The 23,001-nt window shown below is 35.9% G+C and overlaps 1 protein-coding gene across 2 annotated transcripts in view; it reads right to left on the bottom strand.

Annotated features, from left to right (window-relative positions):
• Positions 1-220: 220 nt before the first annotated feature.
• Positions 221-23,001, bottom strand: part of PCDH15 (protocadherin related 15) — an 874,191-nt gene continuing 851,410 nt past the window's right edge. For both annotated transcript variants that reach the window (XM_040254669.1, XM_040254668.1), the window contains 2 exons: positions 2,420-2,528; positions 221-1,072 (listed from right to left, as the gene is read on the bottom strand). In XM_040254669.1, coding sequence (XP_040110603.1) covers positions 221-1,072; positions 2,420-2,528 — 961 coding nt within the window. The remainder of the gene's footprint in view (positions 1,073-2,419; positions 2,529-23,001) is intronic.

Below are 23,001 nucleotides of genomic sequence, written 5' to 3'. Positions count from 1 at the left end.
CTAATAGAGGAAAGATCAACCAGATTTACCCTAATATATTCTAATATACAAATCTATTTGGATAGCATATATAGCTGCTTTTCTGGCATGCTTCCAATCTTAAGTCAGATAAAAATCATCATCAATTTCCTCCCTTCAAATGTCATTTCAGAAAATGCACAGAAAGCACTGCACACAAGAGCACTCATCACTGCAAAACTTTCACCTACTGTGATCTCGTTTACAGTGCTGTGTTGTAACCTTCTGAGTTTGCTCCTGGAGACTTCTTGCTTGCATACTTGCTTGGGTCATACTCTGGCACCTGAAAGCCCCAAGGACCTCCAGACTGACTTTCGCTACTACTGCTAATACTACTTGATTCTGACTCTTCCTCACTTTCAACACCTCCTTCCACTGAAGCTGATTCTGCACTCCCCTCTTCAGTGACGTCGCGAGATTCGAGGTCTGTTGGCTCTTCCACAGGGGCCAGCTCACTTTTCTGTTCTTCTGCTGGGCATTCCTCCTCTTCTTCCACCTTCAGTTCTGGCTCTTCAGCTGGCTCCTTTTTTCTACTTTTGACTTCCTTGACGTCTTCAACAACAGGCCTTCTTCTTGCAATGAAAATATTTTTCCTTGCCTTTTCCCCTTCTGACTCAGTGGATTCTGACTCTTCTGATTCAGGGGTAGAACTTTCTTCCTCCTCAGAGGGTGTCTCTGACTCAGACTCCTCTTCCGTAGTCTCAGACTCACTGAACTCGGATTCCTCTTCACTGTATTCAGTATAGTCACTTGAGGATTCCTCCTCTGATTCTACCGTGCTTTCTGTAGCTTCATCTTGGTCCAGAGTTAGTTTCAAATAATCTTTATCTTCTTCCTCAAGGCGTCGCTGCCACTCTTCCTCCTCAAGGTCAATGATGCCTCTTCTATCAGCTAGTCCTCTAACTTTCTTAAAAATCATGGGGAATATCCTGGCTCTCTTCCATGTTGTGTATGTTGGTTCAGCTGGGGGTGGCTTTTCAATAGTGACAACTACTTCTTCCTCCTCACTAGGCTGTCTAATTTCAACTTTTGGTTTGACTTCCTTTGCCTTTTCCTGAAAATCATGAAAATGCAATTGAAGTGTCAGCTGGGGAAAGGTTATGCTATGACCTTGTCCTACATAAGTTAAAGAGGAGTGAATCTAAAGGGCAATAGCTTCATGCAAATTATAAAACTGTTTTTAGAGAACAATCATACCATTCCCTACTGTTTACTCCACTGCATATAGACAGAAGATGGTCAAGGAAATAACCACTCTAGCTTATACATTCTAATACCAAAATGTAAGGTTTTCTCACTTTTCTTATTCAAAATTTATTTCTCACCTTAGATCAAAAAAGAAAGAAAGAAATTAATCATTTCCTCTTCTCTCTCCCATTCTTAGACTTTGAATAAATAGTGTTATGCATTTGCTTTAACAAAATTTTTACCCATCTGGAAATTATGATGGCTTATCTGAATAGCTAATGAAATATTTAACTATTTTTAAAATGTTGACCAGGGTAAAACTACAGTGACATTATTTTTGTTTTGTTTTGTTTTAAATGTCTGAATCAGTATTCCAAATGAGGGCTTCCCAGGTGGCAGTAGTGGTAAAGAATCTGCCTGTCAATGCAGGAGATGCAAGCGACTCTGGTTTGATCCCTGGGTTGGGAAGATCTCTTGGAGTAGGAAATAGTAACCTGTTTCAGTATTCTTGTCTGGAAAATTTCATGGACAGAGGAGCTTAGCAGGCTACAGTGAGTGAGACTGCAAAGAGTCAGACATGACTGAGTGAGCACAGCACATTCCAAGTGAATATTTCAGGCAAAGTATATGGATTTGATATAAATGAATTTGTGGTAATTTAGACTTAAATGACATAATTCCATTAAGAATACTGGTGATGCTTTATTTTTCTCTTATAATTAAAAATGGAGATTATACTTTTAATGACTTTTAGGTTTGCTAGACAATGTGGGAGCATTTTATTGTGCAAAATATTTTTTAACCTATTTGATTATAATATTACCATTATGGAATAACATTTAGAATTTTTTATTTTGGTTTTATTTCAAATTAATATTTTATATAATTAAATTAAATTTATATATAAATTGATGTCCTTCTATAGACAAGACAATGAAATGGCTAGTATTATTAAATTTCTATGGAAAACAGGTACTAAATGAACAGGATTTTTGATATCTGAAACATTTTGTAGGCTTCTATTCAAATAGGGCTAAAAATATTCTTCTTGGAAGGTTAAGGTGAAGTCACTCAGTCTTGTCTGACTCTTTGTGACCCCATAGACTGTTGCCTGCCAGCCTCGTCAGGCCATGGGATTGTCCAGGCAAGAATACTGGAGTGGGTTGCCATTTCCTTGGAATGTTAACATTACATAAAATATTATAGTAGTTACCTCTTCCTCCTCATATTCCTCTTCAGCTTCACCAACCACCTCACCATATTCCTCTTGTCCAGCCGGGGGTAACAAACGACGACGACTTCCATATTGAGGCATTTCATACCTGTAACAGAAACTTACAACTTTAAACATTTCTTCATGTGATCTGTATAACTATGATTGATCTCTGTGTCCTTCTTTTTCTTCACCAATAAATCACCAGATATTTATACAGCACCTATTTGGCTTCTGGTACACTAGTTACAAAACCACAGGGAAAGAACTACAACCTGAGGACCAGTGACTTTTGCCATAAGGTACCCTGGAATAACAAGAAAAGGAAATTAATCTTAAAATTTCAGTTTGAAGTTTTAGGAGAGATAAGAGTGAAGAGAAAGGCATATTTTTCCTTGACTAACTGAACAATTTAAGGCACCAAACAGGTTCTTTCTGAAAGGTAGCTTATTCAGAACACAAACTCTAAGTTTAAATTTCTGCTTCAAATATGATATTGGATAATATTTATTTTGCTCTACTGTAGAAAACAGTTAACTTATATCTGTAGAAATGACTTTTGAAATGATCATTTCTGGATTCCAAACTGTGTTTTCTTATGAATTTCTCTTGGGCAAATCTTGAGGCTGACTAGTTAGATAAAATGTTAAATATCTCATATGAAAGAAATGGTGAATTCAGGAATTGAGCAAATATGTTTGACTTCTATTCCTCATTTAAATAATTTGAACAATTTTATTGCATTTTTCAAACTGTAGTCAATATCAATATAAACATCAAAACAAAATTCAATATAGAAAAAATGGGTAAACTTGATTGAAGCTAAAACTAGATACATAACTCATTTTCAAACATGAAATGGATGAAATGATACTCATAAAATGCTAATAATAATAATCCCTTAATAACACCTTATTATTCATAAAATATTAAGATACTGGATAAAAAATCTGAAGATGTACCCATGCTCATAACTGTAATAATCTTGTCCATATTCCTGGCCAGGATCAATTCCAGACTCCATGGATAACTCCTATTATTCAAAGAGAGAAATCACATTTGAAAATAAATTCTTATCACATTTCAGCTCAAAGTTTGTTTTCCCAACCTAGTGTTCGATGACTCTCAAAATGCTGCTGCCAAAATAACTTTAGTTACAAATGTTAGTTAAACATACTCAAACATATATATATAGTCTGTAGCTATTTTACACAAAATTAATTTATGTTATTAGAACTGGGGAGGGGGAAAGTAAAGTTTTTTGAATGGTAAATCTGTCAAAGATTACAGATAAGCATATATCATTAGTTTTTAGATACTTTTTAAAACTATCAATAGACAGTTAATAGTTCAACCTATTTAACATATTATTAGTAGACTTTAGTCATGAAGAAAATTATAACATTATCTGTTTCATCACTGTTTCATCATCCTAATAACATTTTTCTACTATCAAGAGCTCTTCGGTTCATCAAAAGCTATTCTTAAGAAAGGATTTGAAAATAATCATTTATATATTAATAAAAATGTGCTAATATGTGACATATCTTCAAGGATGATAATTAAGAATTTAATTATTTTTCCTAAAAAAAAAAAAAGAAAAGAAAGAAAGTTGTCAGACCACAGGCCTTTTCAAGGTTTCCAATTCTAAATTCCAGACTCTACTGATTTTTGTCATTCTACACTTAATGGAAAGATATTTTTCCTGAGTCATACATATAAAATTAGCTTTAAATAACAGTTTCACAATTAAATTCAGTTTCACTAAATTTCTCTTTTCATTTCTATGTTAACATTTGAATAAGTTGAACTGTCAAGGTTTTACCAAATTAATTGTCAATGAAGTAAGAAAAGGGAAGAAGAGTTTAGGTATCCACAGGAAAACCAGTGGAATATTATTTCTAATATCATATACTGTTTATAAGAACTAATTTTGTTGGTCCAGGTATAATATGTCAGGAAAACAAGTCCTCTGGGGCTACTAATGTATCACTTAAAAGTGTGGATATTCACAGCCTGCATGATTGAAAGGGAGTTAGCCCTCATTTGTGCTTTGTTTGGCAAATAGCATTTTAAAAAAGTGATTAGTTACCCAATTTCTAATCAGAAAATGCTGTTAAAAATCTGGATTTTTTTATTTCTTTCAAAAAATATAAAGATAGCAACAGTGGGCTCTTATTTTTATATGTCATGAATTTAGTTGATGGTATTTTTCCCTACAGCAATCATGTTCTTTCCTGGTCACTGCTGTGTCCTCAACCAGACTATTTTACAACTACACTCACAGTCGCAATAGGATGCCCCATTACTCTCTCTTTTACATTGAATAAACTCTACTTACTTGCATTACCTCCCTAGATTTTTATGAGCTTGCAACCCCTCTACTAAATGTACTATCTGTTGACTTTGCAGTTAAAATGCTTTGTGAATTAATTGCAAAGGAATCCAGTTTTGATGTTAAAATGGATTCCGTTTACTCATAAGACGTTAAAAGTAATAGGTGTGTGTGTGTATATCAGCAATACCATGTTGGGTAAGGGACATGGCACAACCGGAACTCTCATATTCTGGAGATTATGAATTAGCAAAACCATCTGGGAAAGGTTTGGGAATAATACTGAAGTAAAACATACATATTTCTTTTCACAGAAATTCAATTTAACTTAGTCTATGTGCCCAATATAAATATGTAAAATTGTGCACGAAAATACATAATTTATAACAGCCCCAAACTGGAACTGATACCTAAGGCCATGAGATAAACACGCGGCTACATCACAGAATAGAGATGAATCTTCCTTACAGAATGATGAGCAAAAGAAGTCAGGTACAAAATGAAACATATGAGTCGATATTATCCTATTTCTATAAACTTCAAAAACAGACAAACTAATTTGGGTGTTGCCAGTTAGGTGAAAATTTTTCTGTTAGCAATAATCACACTTTGGATAAACCTCATTTGGCTACTGACAAATGGCTATACTTAGAAAAAGAACTCCTGCCATTTGTGATGACAACAGGAAATGGATCTTGAGGGCATTATACTCAGTGAAACAAGCCATGCATACAAAACTATATGGTATTATTTATATTTGGAATCTGAAAACAATAGAAAACAAATTAAAAACTAAATTCACAGGAACAGTAGAAAAATGATTACTGAGTAGAGGAAATGATCAAAGGTTTGTGAAAGTGCACAAACTTTTAGCTATAAGGTGTATAAGGTCAAGCATCAAATGTAAAACATGGTGACTACAGTTATAATGCTATACTGTATGACTGACATTTGCTAAGGGGGTACAACTTAAATGATCTCACAAAAAATAAAGAGTAAAAATATAAGATAAATATGTGAGGACAGATATGTTAGTCCTTTTACAGTGTATGCTTGCATGTGTGCATGCTCAGTCATGTCCTACTCTTTGAGACCCCATGGGCCATAGCCTGCCAGACTCTTCTGTCCATTGGATTTTTCAGGCAAGAATACTGGAGTGGGTTACCATTTCCTCCTTCAGGGGATCTTCCCCACCCAGGGATCCAACATGCATCTCTTGCAACCCCTGCATTGGCAAGCGGATTGTCTACCACTGAGCCACCTGGGAAGCCCTTTCACAGTGTATCCATATATCAAAACACCAGAATGTACACTTGAAACATTTTACAATTTAACTTGTCACTTATACCTCGATAAAGCCAAAATTAACTATACGTATTGAATCCTCCTGCCAATGCAGCAGATGTCTGGCTTGCAAAGATCCCCTGGAGAAGAAAATGACATCCAATTCTAGTATTTTTGCCTGGGAAATCCTATGGACAAAGGAGCCTGGTGGGCTATGGTTCATGGGGTCACAAAGAGTTGGGCACAACTTAATGACTAAACAACAAAAACAGTTAAACATTTATGTTGGAAACAAAAGCTAGGTGAGTAGGAGTGAAAGGAGAAACAATATCTAAGTGTTAATGTGGAGGGCCTTTGGAGAGCTACTATGGCATGCTGCTGCTGCTAAGTCGCTTCAGTTGTGTCCAACTCTGTATGACCCCATAGACGGCAGCCCACCAGGCTCCGCCGTCCCTGGGATTCTCCAGGTAAGAACACTGGAGTGGGTTGCTATTTCCTTCTCCAATGCATGAAAGTGAAAAGTGAAAGTGAAGTCACTGAGTTATGCCTAACTCTCAGTGACCCCATGGACTGCAGCCTACCAGGCTCCTACTTCCATGGGATTTTCCAGGCAAGAGTACTGGAGTGGGGTGCCATTGCCTTCTCCATGAGTCCTCTGTAAAAATTCATTTCGCAACACAATATAATTTTATGTCTGTATTTTTATTTCAAAAATGTTTATTACAGGAAAAAAGGTGTGAAATGAAGTCAATTCAGACCAATAAGAAACTGGGACAATGTTAAAATCTAAATTTGACTTATTAAAATTAAATACTTAAGAAAAAAACTGATTAATATTGATAGGCTTAGACTACTGAAGCATTCAAAATCCAATGTAATTATACTAGTTTAAATGAAGCCAAAAGGTCTCAGAAGTAATACTTAACTTCTTGGCCAATGCATGTTTAATCTAATGCATGGGAAGACTGAGCAAAGACTGCCAAATGATTCTGAAGTTGAAATCTAAATGTCCATAAATGGAAGAATGTATTGATATGAAGAAAATGTGGTACATACATATAAGGGAGTATTATTCAGCCTTTTTTTTTTTTTTTTAAAAGGAAGTCTTGTCATTTGCTACCACATTGATGAAATAAGCCAGTCACAGAAGGACACATCCAACATGATTCCACTTATACAAGGTATCTAAAGTAGTCAGTCTTATAGAAACAGAAAGGAAAATGATGATTGCCAGGGGATGGCAAAAGTGTTAGTGGCTCAGCCGTGTCATACTCTTTGCAACCCCATGGACTGTAGCCTGCCAGGCTCCTCTGTCCTAGGAATTCTCAAGGCAAGAATACTGGAGAGGGTTGCCATTTGCCTTCTCCAGGGAATCTTCCCAACTCAGGGATTGAATCCAAGTCTCTGGCATTGCAAGCAGATTCTTTACCACTTGAGTCACCAGGGAAGCCCCAGGCAGGCGACGGGGACAGGGGCAAATGTGAAGTTGCTATTTAGCAGATATTAAGTTTCAATTAAGCACAATGAAAAAGTTTAGAGATTGCTATACCGCATTGAACTTACAGTTGACAATACTGTATTGTGCATTTAAAGGAGGAAACATTTCGAAGTATGTGATCTCATGACAAGTAAAAGCAAAAAAAGTTTTTAAAGTTGAATTTTAATAGCTTTTAGGAATAATGAAAAATATTTATGGAAATATATGCTACGGAAGGGGCTTCCCAGGTAGCACTGGTGGTAAAAGAACCTGCCTGCGAATGCAGGCGCTGCAGGAGATGAGGGTTGGGTCACTGGGTAAGGAAGATACCCTGGGGAAAGAAATGCCAACTTCTGTATTCTTGCCTCGCTAATCTTATATACAGAGGATCCTGGCTACAGTATATGAGGTCACAAAGAGTTGGCCATGACTGAAGCAACTGAGCACAAGGTGACTGAGTGGATTTCAACTTTTAAAAGGATCAATTTTCTTTACAGACACGTACTTCTCTTTTTTCTTGACTGGTAAATAAAACTCAGGTCTTGTTAGCTAAATATATATATCTGGCATCAAATGACTTAAAAAAATAACAGAAGGATGGAAGCAACTGGGGAGGAACCCACATACTCAATCGTCAATTTAATCAATCGCTCTATAGTCTATAGGGAGAGATGGGAGCTGGTGGAAGGGAATGCTCTGAAAGGTCCCACCTGGATACTTGTATCACCTATTAAAGCATCATCTCTTCAGAAAAAGAGAAAATGGAGGAAGAACTCCACCATTAAGCCTGCCAGTCTCCTCTGTTCAAGGGGATTCTCCAGGCAAGAATACTAGAGGGATTGTCATGCCTTCCTCAAAGGGATCTTCCCAACCTAGGGATTGAACCCAGGTCTCCCACATTGCAGGCAGATTCTTTACCGACTGAGCCACCAGGGAAGCTCTAAGATCCTGAGTCAGACTGAAAAGAAAAGTGGAACGTTGGTCTTTTTGGCTGTTCCATAGAGTCCTTGTTGCCATTCCCATAGCAGGTGAATTATGCCAAGTGTCTTATGAAAAGGTGCTTTTATGGGCAGATAAACTGCTTAATGTTATTTTTAAATTTCATTTTTTGCTGACCACACAGAGAACACATATAATCAGTCTAGTATCTTACTGACCAAATTGTAAATGTTTGTAATGATGCAGGAAAGTGAAAGTGAGAGTGAGTCATTCAGTTGTGTCTGACTCTTTGAGACCCCATGGATATATAGTCCATGGAATTCTCCAGGCCAGAATACTGGAGCAGGTACTCTTTCCCTTCTCCAAGGGATCTTCCCAACACAGGGATCAAACCAAGGCCTCCCACATTGCAGGCGGATTCTTAACCAGCTGAGCCACCAGGGGAGCCTGCGCAGGCACAGGAGGGCTGAGAGAAGCGATTCCACGTTCAAGGTCAGGAGGGGCGGCTGCGCTTTGCTGGAGCAGCCGTGAAGTGATACCCCACGTCCAGGGTAAGAGAAACCCAAGGAAGACAGTAGGTGTTGTGAGAGGGCATCAGAGGGCAGACACACTGAAACCATAATCACAGAAAACTAGCCAATCTGATCACATGGACCACAGTCTTGTCTAACTCATTGAAACTAAGCCATGCCATGTAGGGCCACCCAGGCCTGGCAGATCATGGTGGAAGGGTCTGACAGAATGTGGTCCACTGGAGAAGGGAATGGCAAATCACTTCAGTTTTCTTGCCTTGAGAACCCCAGGAACAGTATGAAAAGGCAAAATGATAGGATCCTGAGAGAGGAACTCCCCAGGTCGGTAGGTGCCCAATATGCTACTGGAGATCAGTGGAGAAATAACTCCAGAAAGAATGAAGGGATGGAGCCAAAGCAAAAACAATACCCAGCTGTGGATGTGACAGGTGATAGAAGCAAGGTCCGATGCTGTAAACAGCAATATTCCATAGGAACCTGGAATGTCAGGTCCATGAATCAAGGCAATTGGAAGTGGTCAAGCAGGAGATGGCAAGATTGAACGGAAACATTCTAGGAATCAGTGAACTAAAATGGACTGGAATGTCTGAATTTAACTCAGATGACCATTATATCTACTACTGTGGGCAGGAATTCCTTAGAAGAAATGGAGTAGCCATCATGGTCAACGAAAGAGTCCAAAATGCAGTACTTGGATGCAATCTCAAAAATGACAGAATGATCTCTGTTCATTTCCAAGGCAAATCATTAAATATCACAGTAATCCAAGCCTATGCCCCAACCAGTAATGCTGAAGAAGCAGAAGTTGAACGGTTCTATGAAGACCTACAAGACCTTTTAGAACTAACACCCAAAAAAGATGTCCCATTCATTATAAGAGACTGGAATGCAAAAGTAGTAAGTCAAGAAACACCTGGAGTAACAGGCAAATTTGGCCTTGGAGTACAGAATGAAGCAGGGCAAAAGTTAATAGAGAGATACACACACTTTGGCAAGAGAACACACTGGTCATAGCAAACACTCTCTTCCAACAACACAAGAGAAGACTCTACACATGGACATCACCAGATGGTCAATAATGAAATCAGATTGATTATATTCTTTGCAGCCAAAAATGGAGAAGCTCTATACAGTCAGCAAAAACAAGACTGAGAGCTGACTGTGGCTCAGATCATGAAGTCCTTATTGCCAAATTCAGACTTAAATTGAAGAAAGTAGGGAAACCCAATAGACAATTCAGGTATGACCTAAATCAAATCCCTTATGATTATACAGTGGAAGTGAGAAATAGATTTAAGGGACTATATCTGATAGACAGAGTGCCTGATGAACTATGGAGGGAGGTTCATGATATTGTACAGGAGACAAGGATCAAGACCATCCCCATGGAAAAGAAATGCAAAAAAGCAAAATGGCTGCCTGAGGAGGCCTTACAAATAGCTGTGAAAAGAAGAGAAGCAAAAAGCAAAGGAGAAAAGGAAAGATATAAGCATCTGAATGCAGAGTTCCAAAGAATAGCAAGGAGAGATAAGAAAGCCTTCCTCCGTGATAAATGCAAAGAAATAGAGGAAAACAACAGAATGGGAAAGAGTAGAGATCTCTTCAAGAAAATTAGAGATACCAAGGGAACATTTCATGCAAAGATGTGCTTGATAAAGGACAGAAATGGTATGGACCTAACAGAAGCAGAAGATACTAATTGATATCTAATTGATATCTATAGGACATTTCACCCCAAAACAATGAATTTCACCTTTTTCTCAAGTGCACATGGAACCTTCTCCAGGATAGATCACATCCTGGGCCATAAATCTAGCTTTGGTAAATTCAAAAAAATTTAAGTCATTCCAAGCATCTTTTCTGACCAAAATGCAGTAAGATTAGATGTCAATTATAGGAGAAAAAGTATTAAAAATTCCAACATATGGAGGCTGAATAACACACTGCTGAATAACCAACAAATCACAGAAGAAATCAAAATATGCATAGAAACAAATGAAAATGAAAACAACCCAAACCTGTGGGACACTGTAAAAGCAATGCTAAGGGGAAGGTTTATAGCAATACAGGCATACCTCAAGAAATAAGAAAAAAGTCAAATAAAAAACCTAACTCTACACCTAAAGCAACTATAAAAGGAAGAAATAAAGAACCCAGGGTTAGTAGAAGGAAATAAATCTTAAAAACTTGGGCAGAAATAAATGCAAAAGAAACAAAAGATATCATAGCAAAAATCAGCAAAGCCAAAAGCTGGTTCTTTGAAAGGATAAATAAAATTGACAAACCATTAGCCAGACTCATCAAGAAACCAAGGGAGAAAAATCAAACCAATAAAATTAGAAATGAAAATGGATCAATCACAACAGACAACACAGAAATACAAAGGATCATAAGAGACTACTATCAGCAATTATATGCCAATAAAATGGACAACTTGGAAGAAATGGACAAATTCTTAGAAAAGTACAACTTTCCAAAACTGAACCAGGAAGAAACAGAAAATCTTAACAGAGTTATCACAAGCATGGAAATTGAAACTATAATCAGAAATCTTCCAGCAAACAAAAGCCCAGGTCCAGACGACTTCACAACTGAAATCTACCAAAAATTTAGTGAAGAGCTAACATCTATTCTACTCAAACTCTTCCAGAAAATTGCAGAGGAAGGTAAATTTCCAAACTCATTGTACAAGGCCACCATCAGCCTAATACCAAAACCTGGCAAAGATGCCACAAAAAAGGAAAACTACAGACCAAGATAACTGATGAACATGGATGAAAAAATCCTTAACAAAATTCTAGCAAAGAGAATCCAACTACACATTAAAAAGATCATACACCATGACCAAGTGGGCTTTATCCCAGGCATGCAAGGATTGTTCAATATCCACAAATCAATCAATGTAAAACACCACATTAACAAATTGAAAAAAAAAAAGCCACATGATTATCTCAATAGATGCAGAGAAAGCCTTTGACAAAATTCAACATCCAATTATGATAAAAACTCTCTAGAAAGCAGAAATACAAGGAACATACCTCAACATAATAAAAGCTATATATGACAAACCCACAGCAAACATTATCCTCAATGGTGAAAAACTGAAAGCATTTCCCCTAAAGTCAGGAAGAAGACAAGGGTGTCCACTTTCACCACTACTATTCAACATAGTTTTGGAAGTTTTGGCCACAGCAATCAGAGCAGAAAAAGAAAAAAAAAGGAATCCACTTTGGAAAAGAAGAAGTAAAATGCTCATGGTTTGCAGATGACATGATCCTCTACACATAAAACCCTAAAGACTCCACCAGAAAATTACTAGAGCTAATCAATGAATATAGTAGGGTTGCATGATATAAAATCAACATACAGAAATCCCTTGCATTCCTATACCCTAATAATGAGAAAATAGAGAAATTAAGGAAACAATTCCATTCACCATTGCAATGAAAAGAATAAAATACATAGGAATATATCTACCTAAAGAAACTAAAGGCCTATATATAGAAAACTATAAAACACTGATGAAGAAATCAAAGAGGACACTAATAGATGGAGAAATATACCCTGTTCATGGAAAGGAAGAATCAATGTATTGAAAATTAGTATACTACCCAAAGTAATCTATAGATTCAGTGCAATCCCTATCAAACTACCAACGGTATTTTTCACAGAGCTAGAACAAATACTTTCACAATTTGTGTGGAAATACAAAAAAACCTTGAATAGCCAAAGCAATCTTGAGAAAGAAGAATGGAACTAGAGGAATCAACCTGCCTGACTTCAGGCTCTACTACAAAGGCACAGTCATCAAGACAGTATGGTACTGGCACAAAGACAGAAATATAGATCAATGGAACAAAATAGAAATCTCAGAGATAAATCCACACACCTATGGACATTTTATCTTTGACAAAGGAGGCAAGAATATACAATGGAGAAAAGACAATCTCTTTAACAAGTGGTGCTTGGAAAACTGGTCAACCACTTGTTAAAGAATGAAACCAGATCACTTTCTAACACCACACACAAAAATAAACTTAAAGTGGATTAAAGATCTAAATGTAAGACCAGAAACTATAAAGCTCCTAGAAGAGAACATAGGCAAAACATTCTCCGACATAAACCACAGCAGGATCCTTTATGACGCACTTCCCAGAATATTGGAAATAAAAGCAAAAATAAACAAATGGGGCCTAATTAAAATTAAAAGCTTCTGCACAACAAAGGAAACGATAAGCAATGTGAAAAGACAGCCTTCAGAGTGGGAAAAAAATGATAGCAAATGAAGCAACTGACAAATAACTAATTTCAAAAATATACAAGCAACTCCTGCAGCTCAATTCAAGAAAAATAAAAGACTCAATCAAACAGTAGGCCAAAAAACTAAACAGACATTTCTCTAAGAAGACATACAGATGGCTAACAAACACAGGAAAAAATGTTCAACGTCACTCATTATCAGAGAAATGCAAATCAAAACCACAATGAGGTACCATTTCACACCAGTCACAATGACTGCTATCCAAAAGTCTACAAGCAATAAATGCTGGAGAGGGTATGGAGAAAAGGGAACTCTCTTACACTGTTGGTGGGAATGCAAACTAGTACAGTCATTATGAACAGTGTGGAGATTCCTTAAAAACCTGGAAATAAAACTGCCTTATGCAGCCATGAAATTAAAAGATGCCTACTTCTTGGAAGGAAAGTTATGACCAACCTAGATAGCATATTCAAAAGCAGAGACATTACTTTACCAACACAGGTCCGTCTAGTCAAGGCTATGGTTTTTCCGGTGGTCATGTATGGATGTGAGAGTTGGACTATGAAGAAGGCTGAGTGCTGAAGAATTGATGTTTTTGAACTGTGGTGTTGGAGAAGACTCTTGAAAGTCCCTTGGACTACAAGGAGATCCAACCAGTCCACTCTAAAGGAGATCAGTCCTGGGTGTTCTTTGGAAGGAATGATGCTAAAGCTGAAACTCCAGTATTTTGGCCACCTCATGCGAAGAGTTGACTCTTTGGAAAAGACCCTGATGCTGGGAGGGATTGGGGGCAGGAAGAGAAGGGGATGACAGAGGATGAGATGGCTGGATGGCATCACCGACTCAATGGATGTGAGTTTGAGTGAACTCCAGGAATTAGTGATGGACAGGGAGGCCAGGCGTGCTGCAATTCATGGGGTCGCAAAGAGTTGGACATGACTGAGCCACTGAACTGATGACCCAGCAATCCCACTGCTGGGCATACACAACCAGGAAACCAGAATTGAAAGAGACATGGTACCCCAATGTTCATCGCAGCACTGTTTATAATAGCCAGGACATGGAACCAACCTAGATATCCATCAGCAGACGAATGGATAAGAAATCTGTGGTACATATACACAATGGAGTATTATTCAGCCATTAAAAAGGAGACATTTGAATCAGTTTTAATGAGGTGGATGAAACTGGAGCCTATTATACAGAGTGAAGTAAGTCAGAAAGAAAAGCACCAGTAGAGTATAGTAACACATATATATGGAATTTAGAAAGATGGTAACTATAACCCTGTATGCGAGACAGCAAAAGAGACACAGATGTATAGAACAGTCTTTTGGACTCTGTGGGAGAGGGAGAGCATGGGATGATTTGGGAGAATGTCATTCAAACATGTATAATATATTATATGAAATGAATCGCCAGTCCAGATTTGATACACGATACAGGATGCTTGGGGCTAGTGCAATGGGATGGCCCAGATGGATGGAATGGGAAGGGAGTTGGAGGGGGTTCAGGATGGGGAACATGTGTATACCCGTGGCAGTTTCATGTTGATGTATGGCAAAACCAATACAATATTGTAAAGTAATTTACCTCCAATTAAATAAATTTATATTGAAAAAAGAGTTGACAAGAATACACAAGATAACTGTACAAGAAAGAACTTCACGACCCAAATAATCACGATGGTGTGATCACTCACCTAGAGCCAGACATCCTGGAATGTGAGGTCAAGTGGGCCTTAAAAAGCATCACTATGAACAAAGCTAGTGGAGGTGATGGAATTACAGTGGAGCTATTTCAAATCCTGAAGGATGATGCTGTGAAAGTGCTGTACTCAATATGCCAGCAAATTTGGAAAACGCAGCAGTGGCCACAGGACTGGTAAAGGTCAGTTTCATTCCATCCCGAAAGAAAGGCAATGCCAAAGAATGCTCAAACTACTGCACAATTGCACTCATCTCACACGCTAGTAAAGTAATGCTCAAAATTCTCCAAGCCAGGCTTCAGCAATACGTGAACTGTGAACTTTCAGATGTTCAAGCTGGTTTTAGAAAAGGCAGAGGAACCAGAGATCAAATTGCCAGCATACGCTGGATCATGGAAAAAGCAAGAGAATTCCAGAAAAATATCTATTTCTGCTTTATTGACTATGCCAAAGCCTTTGACTGTGTGGATCACAATAAACTGTGGAAAATTCTGAAAGAGATGGGAATACCAGACCACCTGAGCTGCCTCTTGAGAAGCCTGTATGAAGGTCAGGAAGCAACAGTTAGAACTGGACATGGAACAACAGACTGGTTCCAAATACGAAAAGGAGTACATCAAGGCTGTATATTGTCATCCTGCTTATTTAACTTCTATGCAGAGTATTTCATGAGAAAGGCTGGGCTGGAAGAAACACAAGCTGGAATCAAGATTGCCGGGAGAAATATCAATGACCTCAGCTATGCAGATGACACCACCCTTATGACAAAAAGTGAAGAGGAACTAAAAAGCCTCTTGATGAAAGTGAAAGAGGAGAGTGAAAAAGTTGGCTTAAAGCTCAACGTTCAGAAAACTAAGATCATGGCATCTGGTCCCATCACTTCATGGGAAATAGGTGGGGAAACAGTGGAAACAGTTTCAGACTTTATTTTGGGGGACTCCAAATTCATTGCAGATGTTGATTGCAGCCATGAAATTAAAAGACGCTTACTTCTTGAAAGGAAAGTTATGATCAACCTAGACAGTATATTATAAAGCAGAGACATTACTTTCCTAGAAAAGTTTATGTAGTCAAAGTTATGGTTTTTTCAGTGGTCATGTATGGATGTATATTTGGAATATAAAGAAAGCTGAACACTGAAGATTTGATGCTTTTGAACTGTGGTGTTGGAGAAGACTCTTCAGAGTCCCTTCAACTGCAAGAAGATCCGACCAGTCTATCCTAAAGGAGACCAGTCCTGGGTGTTCATTGGAAGGAATGATGCCAAAGCTGAAACTCCAATACTTTGGCCACCTCATGCAAAGAGTTGACTCATTGGAAAAGACCCTGATGCTGGGAGGGATTGGGGGCAGGAGGAGAAGGGGACGACAGAGGATGAGATGGCTAGATGGCATCACTGATTCGATGGACACGAGTCTGAGTGAATTCCGGAAGTCGGTGATGGAAATGGAGGCCTGTTGTGCTGCAATTCATGGTGTCGCAAAGTGTTGGACACGATTGAGTGACTAAGCTCTAATGATGCAAAAAAAAAAAAAAAAAACAAAAAACTACCATTACTGAATTTCTTCCCACTATGCCCCAGTTGCTGAGCTAGAAGTTTATATATTTTATATAACTGCCAACACCCCATAAAAGATGAAATTAATGAGCATAAGGAGGATGTGTAATTTTACCAAGGCTTTATATACAGTAACTGGCATTTGGATTTCAACTCTGAGGTATCTGATTCAACAATCTATGGAGAAGTAGTCACAGAAATGTTTAATGTATTACTTTTGTAATTTTATGGCATGTGGGATTTTAGTTCCTTGACCAGTGATTTAACCCAAGTCCCCTGCATTGGAAGGTAGATTCTTAACCACTGGACCACCAGAGAATTTCTTCCATGGAATTTTTTAAATAAAATTTATAACATTTGAATATTTCTGCTACCAACTTCTCAATCTGAGGAATGAATTCTAACCACAAAATGCCTGTCTTTAGCAAAGTTAAGATTCTGTTGTTGAGAAGTAGCAATAAACAAAGTATTTTTTTTAAGTGGCTATTATAAAATTTTACATTTTCCAAAGGAAGAAGGTATTTAAAATTTGCATTACTTTATTTCTTTCAATTTAGGAAGTATATAAAATAGTAAATAAATAAAATGACATGCATTTATTATATAACTCCAAATGTATTTTCTCATTGCAGGAGAAAACGTCATAAGGCATTTTAAAATAGACTGCCTAAAGACAGTCTGCTGAATCACATTTCAATGATTAAAGTCTGTTTATCACAACGAAGTTTCTACCTTTGTTATTTCAGCATGGATGTCACCATTATTTCTTCAGATTTTCCCTGACTTAAATCTGATCTCAAGAACAGTTCTGATGAATCTAGATTCACTAAGACAAGCAACAGATCAGGTTCATGACTTGTCTCATTTAATGCTTGTTTGCTTTTAATATAAACAAAGGTCTCATTTACCTGATTTCCAGAGAGTGAAGCTAAAAATTTGGAACTTCAGTCACCAGAAAGCAGAAGGGAGGTGAGTTGCTTGCTTATTTCCTTATTTGATCTAATTTAAAACCACCTTTTCTCTGCCTTGTAAAATTATGTCATGCTTGTAGCCACACACTCTGCCCACATGTGAAATAGGCCTCAAAGTCACATTAAGTATGTTGAAGACTCAGTGAAGGTAGAAAAGAAAAAGAAAATTGATACCTCTGGTTTAAGAAGAGAAGGCCTCAGCAGTTGTTGTTGCTGCCAAAGGAAATTAAAATAGAAAAAGGTTTAGGAAATAATTCAGGTTGAAAAAGCAGATTATGATTGAAAAGAGAGAAAAAAAGGTCACAGCTTAAAACTGGTTACCTTGAGATATGATTTATTAGTTATGTGATAGCTATTAACCTTGATGTAATATAGCACCATAAAGCCCTTACCTCAGATGTATAGCATTAAGTGATATTTTGACTATTTATGTTGGAACATAATTAATGTGCTTTAATTTCATCATTGTTTCAATTAACATCAAACTATAATCATAATAAATAAAAATCTATAAATATTTTTTTTGGTTTAAGCTACATAGCAAGAGTCATTTATGGTTCTGAAGAACTTTAAGTATTACACAATTCATTTTAACAAATTTAACCTTGTTTTAAATTGTCCCTCTTTTTCTCCCCAGTCACATTTATATATAATCAGGTTCATTAGGAAGAAGTGTAGGGCTCACAAAAAAAAAAAAAATATGGTTCTAATGAATTTATGATTATATTCAAGACATGCTCTCATTTTTCATTTTTATAAAACTTGGATTGCTTGAAGTCAAGATATAAGCATGTTTTCAGAAATTCTTCTATGATTAAGGAAATTGTTCTTCCTTAGTTTTTGGAGACCACTTCTCACTCCCTCCCCATTTTACCCATATTTTTTAAAATACACTTTCTACTGGTCTGTTTCATAATAATCTGTACTATAACTAGGTGAAAACATACACAGATTCAAATTTTGGCTTCTCAGTTCTTGAAGGGAATGGTTATACAACTTAAGTCCTAAAGTAAGCTTTGGGAATGTAGGCAGAGAGGTTCTAGGAAATAACCCTACAAGTGAGCCAACTGCTTAAAATGGCCAATAGAACAACTGTTTGACAGAAGCGATAGAGATTCCACAGTACACATGTTAGTGTGACAGTACAGTTAAGGTATTCACTTAAAGGGGTAGGAGGTTGAAGTTAGAGATATTCTGATTCAATCTGTTAGCTGTGATAATTATCCCTGAAAATAATTTTTTCTTAAATGCATTCATTTTGATTTCTAAATAATCTAGGGCTTAGGCATTCTAAACCATTAGCCAATTAGGGCATATGCCTATTTCATTCTCTTTACTGAAGAGCTATATGCTAACTCATACTAAATTTTCAGTAACTCATTGATAGTGCCACTTACAGTGTAGTTCACCAAATACTATTGGTCAGAATATCCAGTATCTTCTCTGCAGACCAAGAGTCAAATTAACACAAAAAGCCATACAATAGTCTGACTTGTTTTTAACTCTAAAAGCTCAAAAGTTGTAGGAGTGAGGCTTGTACTGATTTTTTAAAAGCTTATAAATTAGAAACCATATTCTAGGTTAGATTTATAGCCTTAGAAAAAGGAATTTGGGGGGATGTCACAATATGGAGTGATAATAATTCTAGGAAATAGAAATTTATCTTTGAAAAGTTAATCACAGTTGATCTGTGTTCACTTATTGACTTAAAACGTGGAACAAAAAAGCAACAAACATACAAGAAAATAAATAGCAAAGCATGCTTATAAGTTTTGTTAAAATAAGGGGAAATACCCTAGTCTTGAAAGAATGTAAATCAGTTCTGCCTGTAACATAAATAGTTTTCCAGTAACCTTGATGTAACATAGCACCATAAAGCCCTTACCTCTGATGTATAACCTCTCCTGCAAGGCAGAAATGAAGAAATCAGTATTAAACACCCTGGATTTACAGATAAAATAGAATTATAAATGAAGGTAATTTAAGAAAATCATAGAAAAATTGAGAAGGTGATTTCTTCTAAAAAATTGTCTCAGGAGAAATATATTTTATGGCAGTATCAAAACAGGAAGATCAAGATTATATGCCTGCATTATTAAAAACAATTAACACTCCAGACCCTCATGCCATGTGAAAACTAAACAATACACAATCTGTTTTATCTCAATGGTTGTATAATAACACACACTGACTCTGTTATGATCAGTTAGATTAAAAATATTCTACATCATGTCTGTCCTAGACAAGTCTTGATATGTATGATACTCATTTGGGGAAAAGATATGCTTGATACATGAAAAACATTGTTACAGGACAAAAAATAGAGGTTAAAGCATCTGCCTGCAATGTGGGAGACCTGGGTTCGATCCCTGGGTAGGGAAGATCCCCTGAAGAAGGAAATGGCAACCCACTCCAGTATTCTTGCCTGGAGAATCCCATGGGCGGAGGAGCTTGGTGGGCTACAGTCCACGGGTCGCAAAGAATCGAACACGACTGAGCGACTTCAGTTCATGACTAGAACATATTCTTCCAAATGTTTGTAAGGTTTTTTGTTTTGTCAAATTATTCTAAAAATAATAAATGCAAAATATTGACTAGTCTTTAAATATAAATTACATTACTAGACGTGATATGAAAAAGGTTTAGAAATATAATAGCCAAGCAATCAATATTACATAGAAATTTATATAGTTAAATTTTAAGTTGAAACATTTGACTGTACTTAAAAGGGAAAAAAGTATGGAATGTTTTCAATGTCATTAATTATGAATATTTTTTATTTATTATTCATTAAACACTTGACCTAAAGTATTATACTAATGCTGTTGACCATGCTATCTGAAATTAATAAACAACTGCAATGAAAATTTACTATGAACACTCTCTAAAGTCCAGCAAAAGAATCTGTATAAAATTTATTTAAAATATTCCAAGGACTTTACAAGATAAATCTGCTTATTTGAATGCATCGATTATAAGGCATTGGTGATTGAATAATGGTAATCTGGTTGGTAATAATGGTAGTCTAATGCTTATACACATATATTGCTGTCAGCAATTTATTGCAATAATCTTGTCTTATCTGTGGTTATCTATCTGTGGTTTCAGTTACCCATATGGTCCAAAAACATTAAATGGAAAATTCTAGAAAAAAAAATTGTATGTTTTAGATTGCATTCTGAGTAGCATTATGAAGTCTCACTCCATCCTTCTGTATCCCTCCCAGACATGAGTGGTCCCTTGGTCCAGTATTTGAGGTTTCAGGCATCTATCAGCCGTCTTGCAGGATGCTTATGTTGTATGGTTAAATAGGGGGATGATAATCTTAAAGCATTTAAAAGTTGAGACATTTTCAACTTTTACTCAATTTGTATCTTTTAGAGATACATAAAGTTGAGAGCTCATACTCAGGTTTTAATAATGACTGGAGTTGTATCCAATAAAGCCTATATTTCACTTTCTAGGATACTTAAATTGCCTCTTTTCATTGTGATTACATTCCATAAATATGAAAAATAAAATATCAGTAGATGAACTATACTATTTCCATCAACCTTTTTGTTGCCTTTTATTTGGTTATTCGCATTGTTTTGTCTTACCTCAAAGGCAAAACATAACTCAGAAAAGGTAAACAACAGAATCAATATGTATAGTTATCTGGTGTTTTCAATTAACATGACTTTCTATTAATCCTTATAAAACCATTTATATGACACTCATGCATCTTTTTATGTAGTTTATATCTAATGTGTATTAATTTTTCATTTTATACTATTTGTATATATTATTGTTTATTTTTAACAATAAGGAAAATGTATGTTAACAAGCTATAACTTTTAATAAGGCACCTAATAATTTCTTCTGTACTAATTGAATCATAATAAATGCAGAAGAAAAAATGATATTATGTTTTTGGAGGTTTGCTGTCAGGTTGTGTGAGCTTAGGGGTTGTGGTGAAAAATAATATTTTGAGTGTATACCAGAATATTTTTAGATCTCAAGTAAAAGATGCTTTAATTGACTTTATGATGAAGGAAACTTCTAAATATAATGTATTAATGAAAGACTAGATTAAATATAAAACATGGGAATGGATGTTTCATTTGCAAAGTATGAAATACTAATAATTTAAAATTATAAAAAGGTTATGTAAAAGGACAAAGTAACAATTTAATAAGGCTATATACCTACATAAAATTGTTATTTGGACTTCTTATATTCTTTGGTAGTTATTTAGAGATTTAATTATCAAATAATTCTAAGGAATTAACAAGAAATTGCTTTTACATTTCCAAGAGGCTGATACAAAATAGCATGAAGACGCACACACTCACATTAAAGGTTTATGCAATTGTGAATAATACCTTGTCAGAGTCCGCCAAATAGCACAAGTTCTCATGCATATGATCAGCTGCCAACAAAAACTCCAACTGAAGTTTTTCAGTGAAAGAGAGAAAAAAATCATGTTCAAGAACCCCAGAAAAAAAATTACTGTTGATTTGGATGAAAAGAATCTAAAGCAGAGGATCTAATGAAAATAGTTAACTATATAGTCTTTTATTTGATATTGTTAACTGGGGTGCTAGATCAAATTCTTGAAGAAATTTCACATATGAGTTAAATAAAACCTGTGAAATGATGCATTCATTGTAGGGCTCTGGATATGAATTAATATACTTAAAATGGCAATTATCAAGAGGACGTTGCCTATATTTTGGAGTTGTGTTTTATCTGTGCAGACATATCTCCTAAAAGATTAAAACTGGAGCATATAATAAACAATTACACTTGTATTCAAAGTGAGGATTTCCAGTAAGTAAAATTTATTCCCTGTGTGAGATGGAAAAAACAAAGTAATTATTTGATGATTGAGGATAGCTTTCATTAGGATAGAAAGATGGTACTTAGCTTAGTTGATATCTTTAAGAATTTAACAAGTTGAGCTCTAAGATATAAGAACAACTACTGAAATTTTTTAGAGTATAAATTATTTTATTTGCCTAAAATAAAAGAGGAAAGACATATATAAAACTGGTGGCAGTTCACCAGATATATTTCTTCTTGATTTCTATTTAAAATTTTTATATTTCATTCATGTTTACAGGCTAAATTTGGATGATTTATCCATAGCAATTAAAAGTAATCAGGAGGGGAATATATGTATATCTACAGCTGATTCACACTGTTGTACAGCAGAAACTAACACAACACTAAAACAACTATACCTTAATAAAAACTAATTCTAAAAAAAAGTACCTAGGAATAAAACCAATTATGAACTTTAAAAACTTTTAGTAGACAATCATGTTTTACATTATTGATAGACAATGAAAAATATAATTTTTAATGATGAAATAGTAACTAAATTCACACTAGATAAACTCTGTAGGTATTTACCTAACTTTCTTTTGATGAAACTGATTAGAATTAATTAAACTGGAGATAAAGATTATTTTTGAAGGAGACTCATGATAAAATTATAATCAAGGAATGATATAACAATGTGAACAAGCAAA

This window comes from Oryx dammah, unplaced genomic scaffold (genome assembly GCF_014754425.2).
Source record: "Oryx dammah isolate SB20612 unplaced genomic scaffold, SCBI_Odam_1.1 HiC_scaffold_14, whole genome shotgun sequence".
Classification (NCBI taxonomy): domain Eukaryota; kingdom Metazoa; phylum Chordata; class Mammalia; order Artiodactyla; family Bovidae; genus Oryx; species Oryx dammah.
Note: the sequence above shows the minus strand (reverse complement) of the source record. Positions and strands in the feature narration are given on the sequence as shown.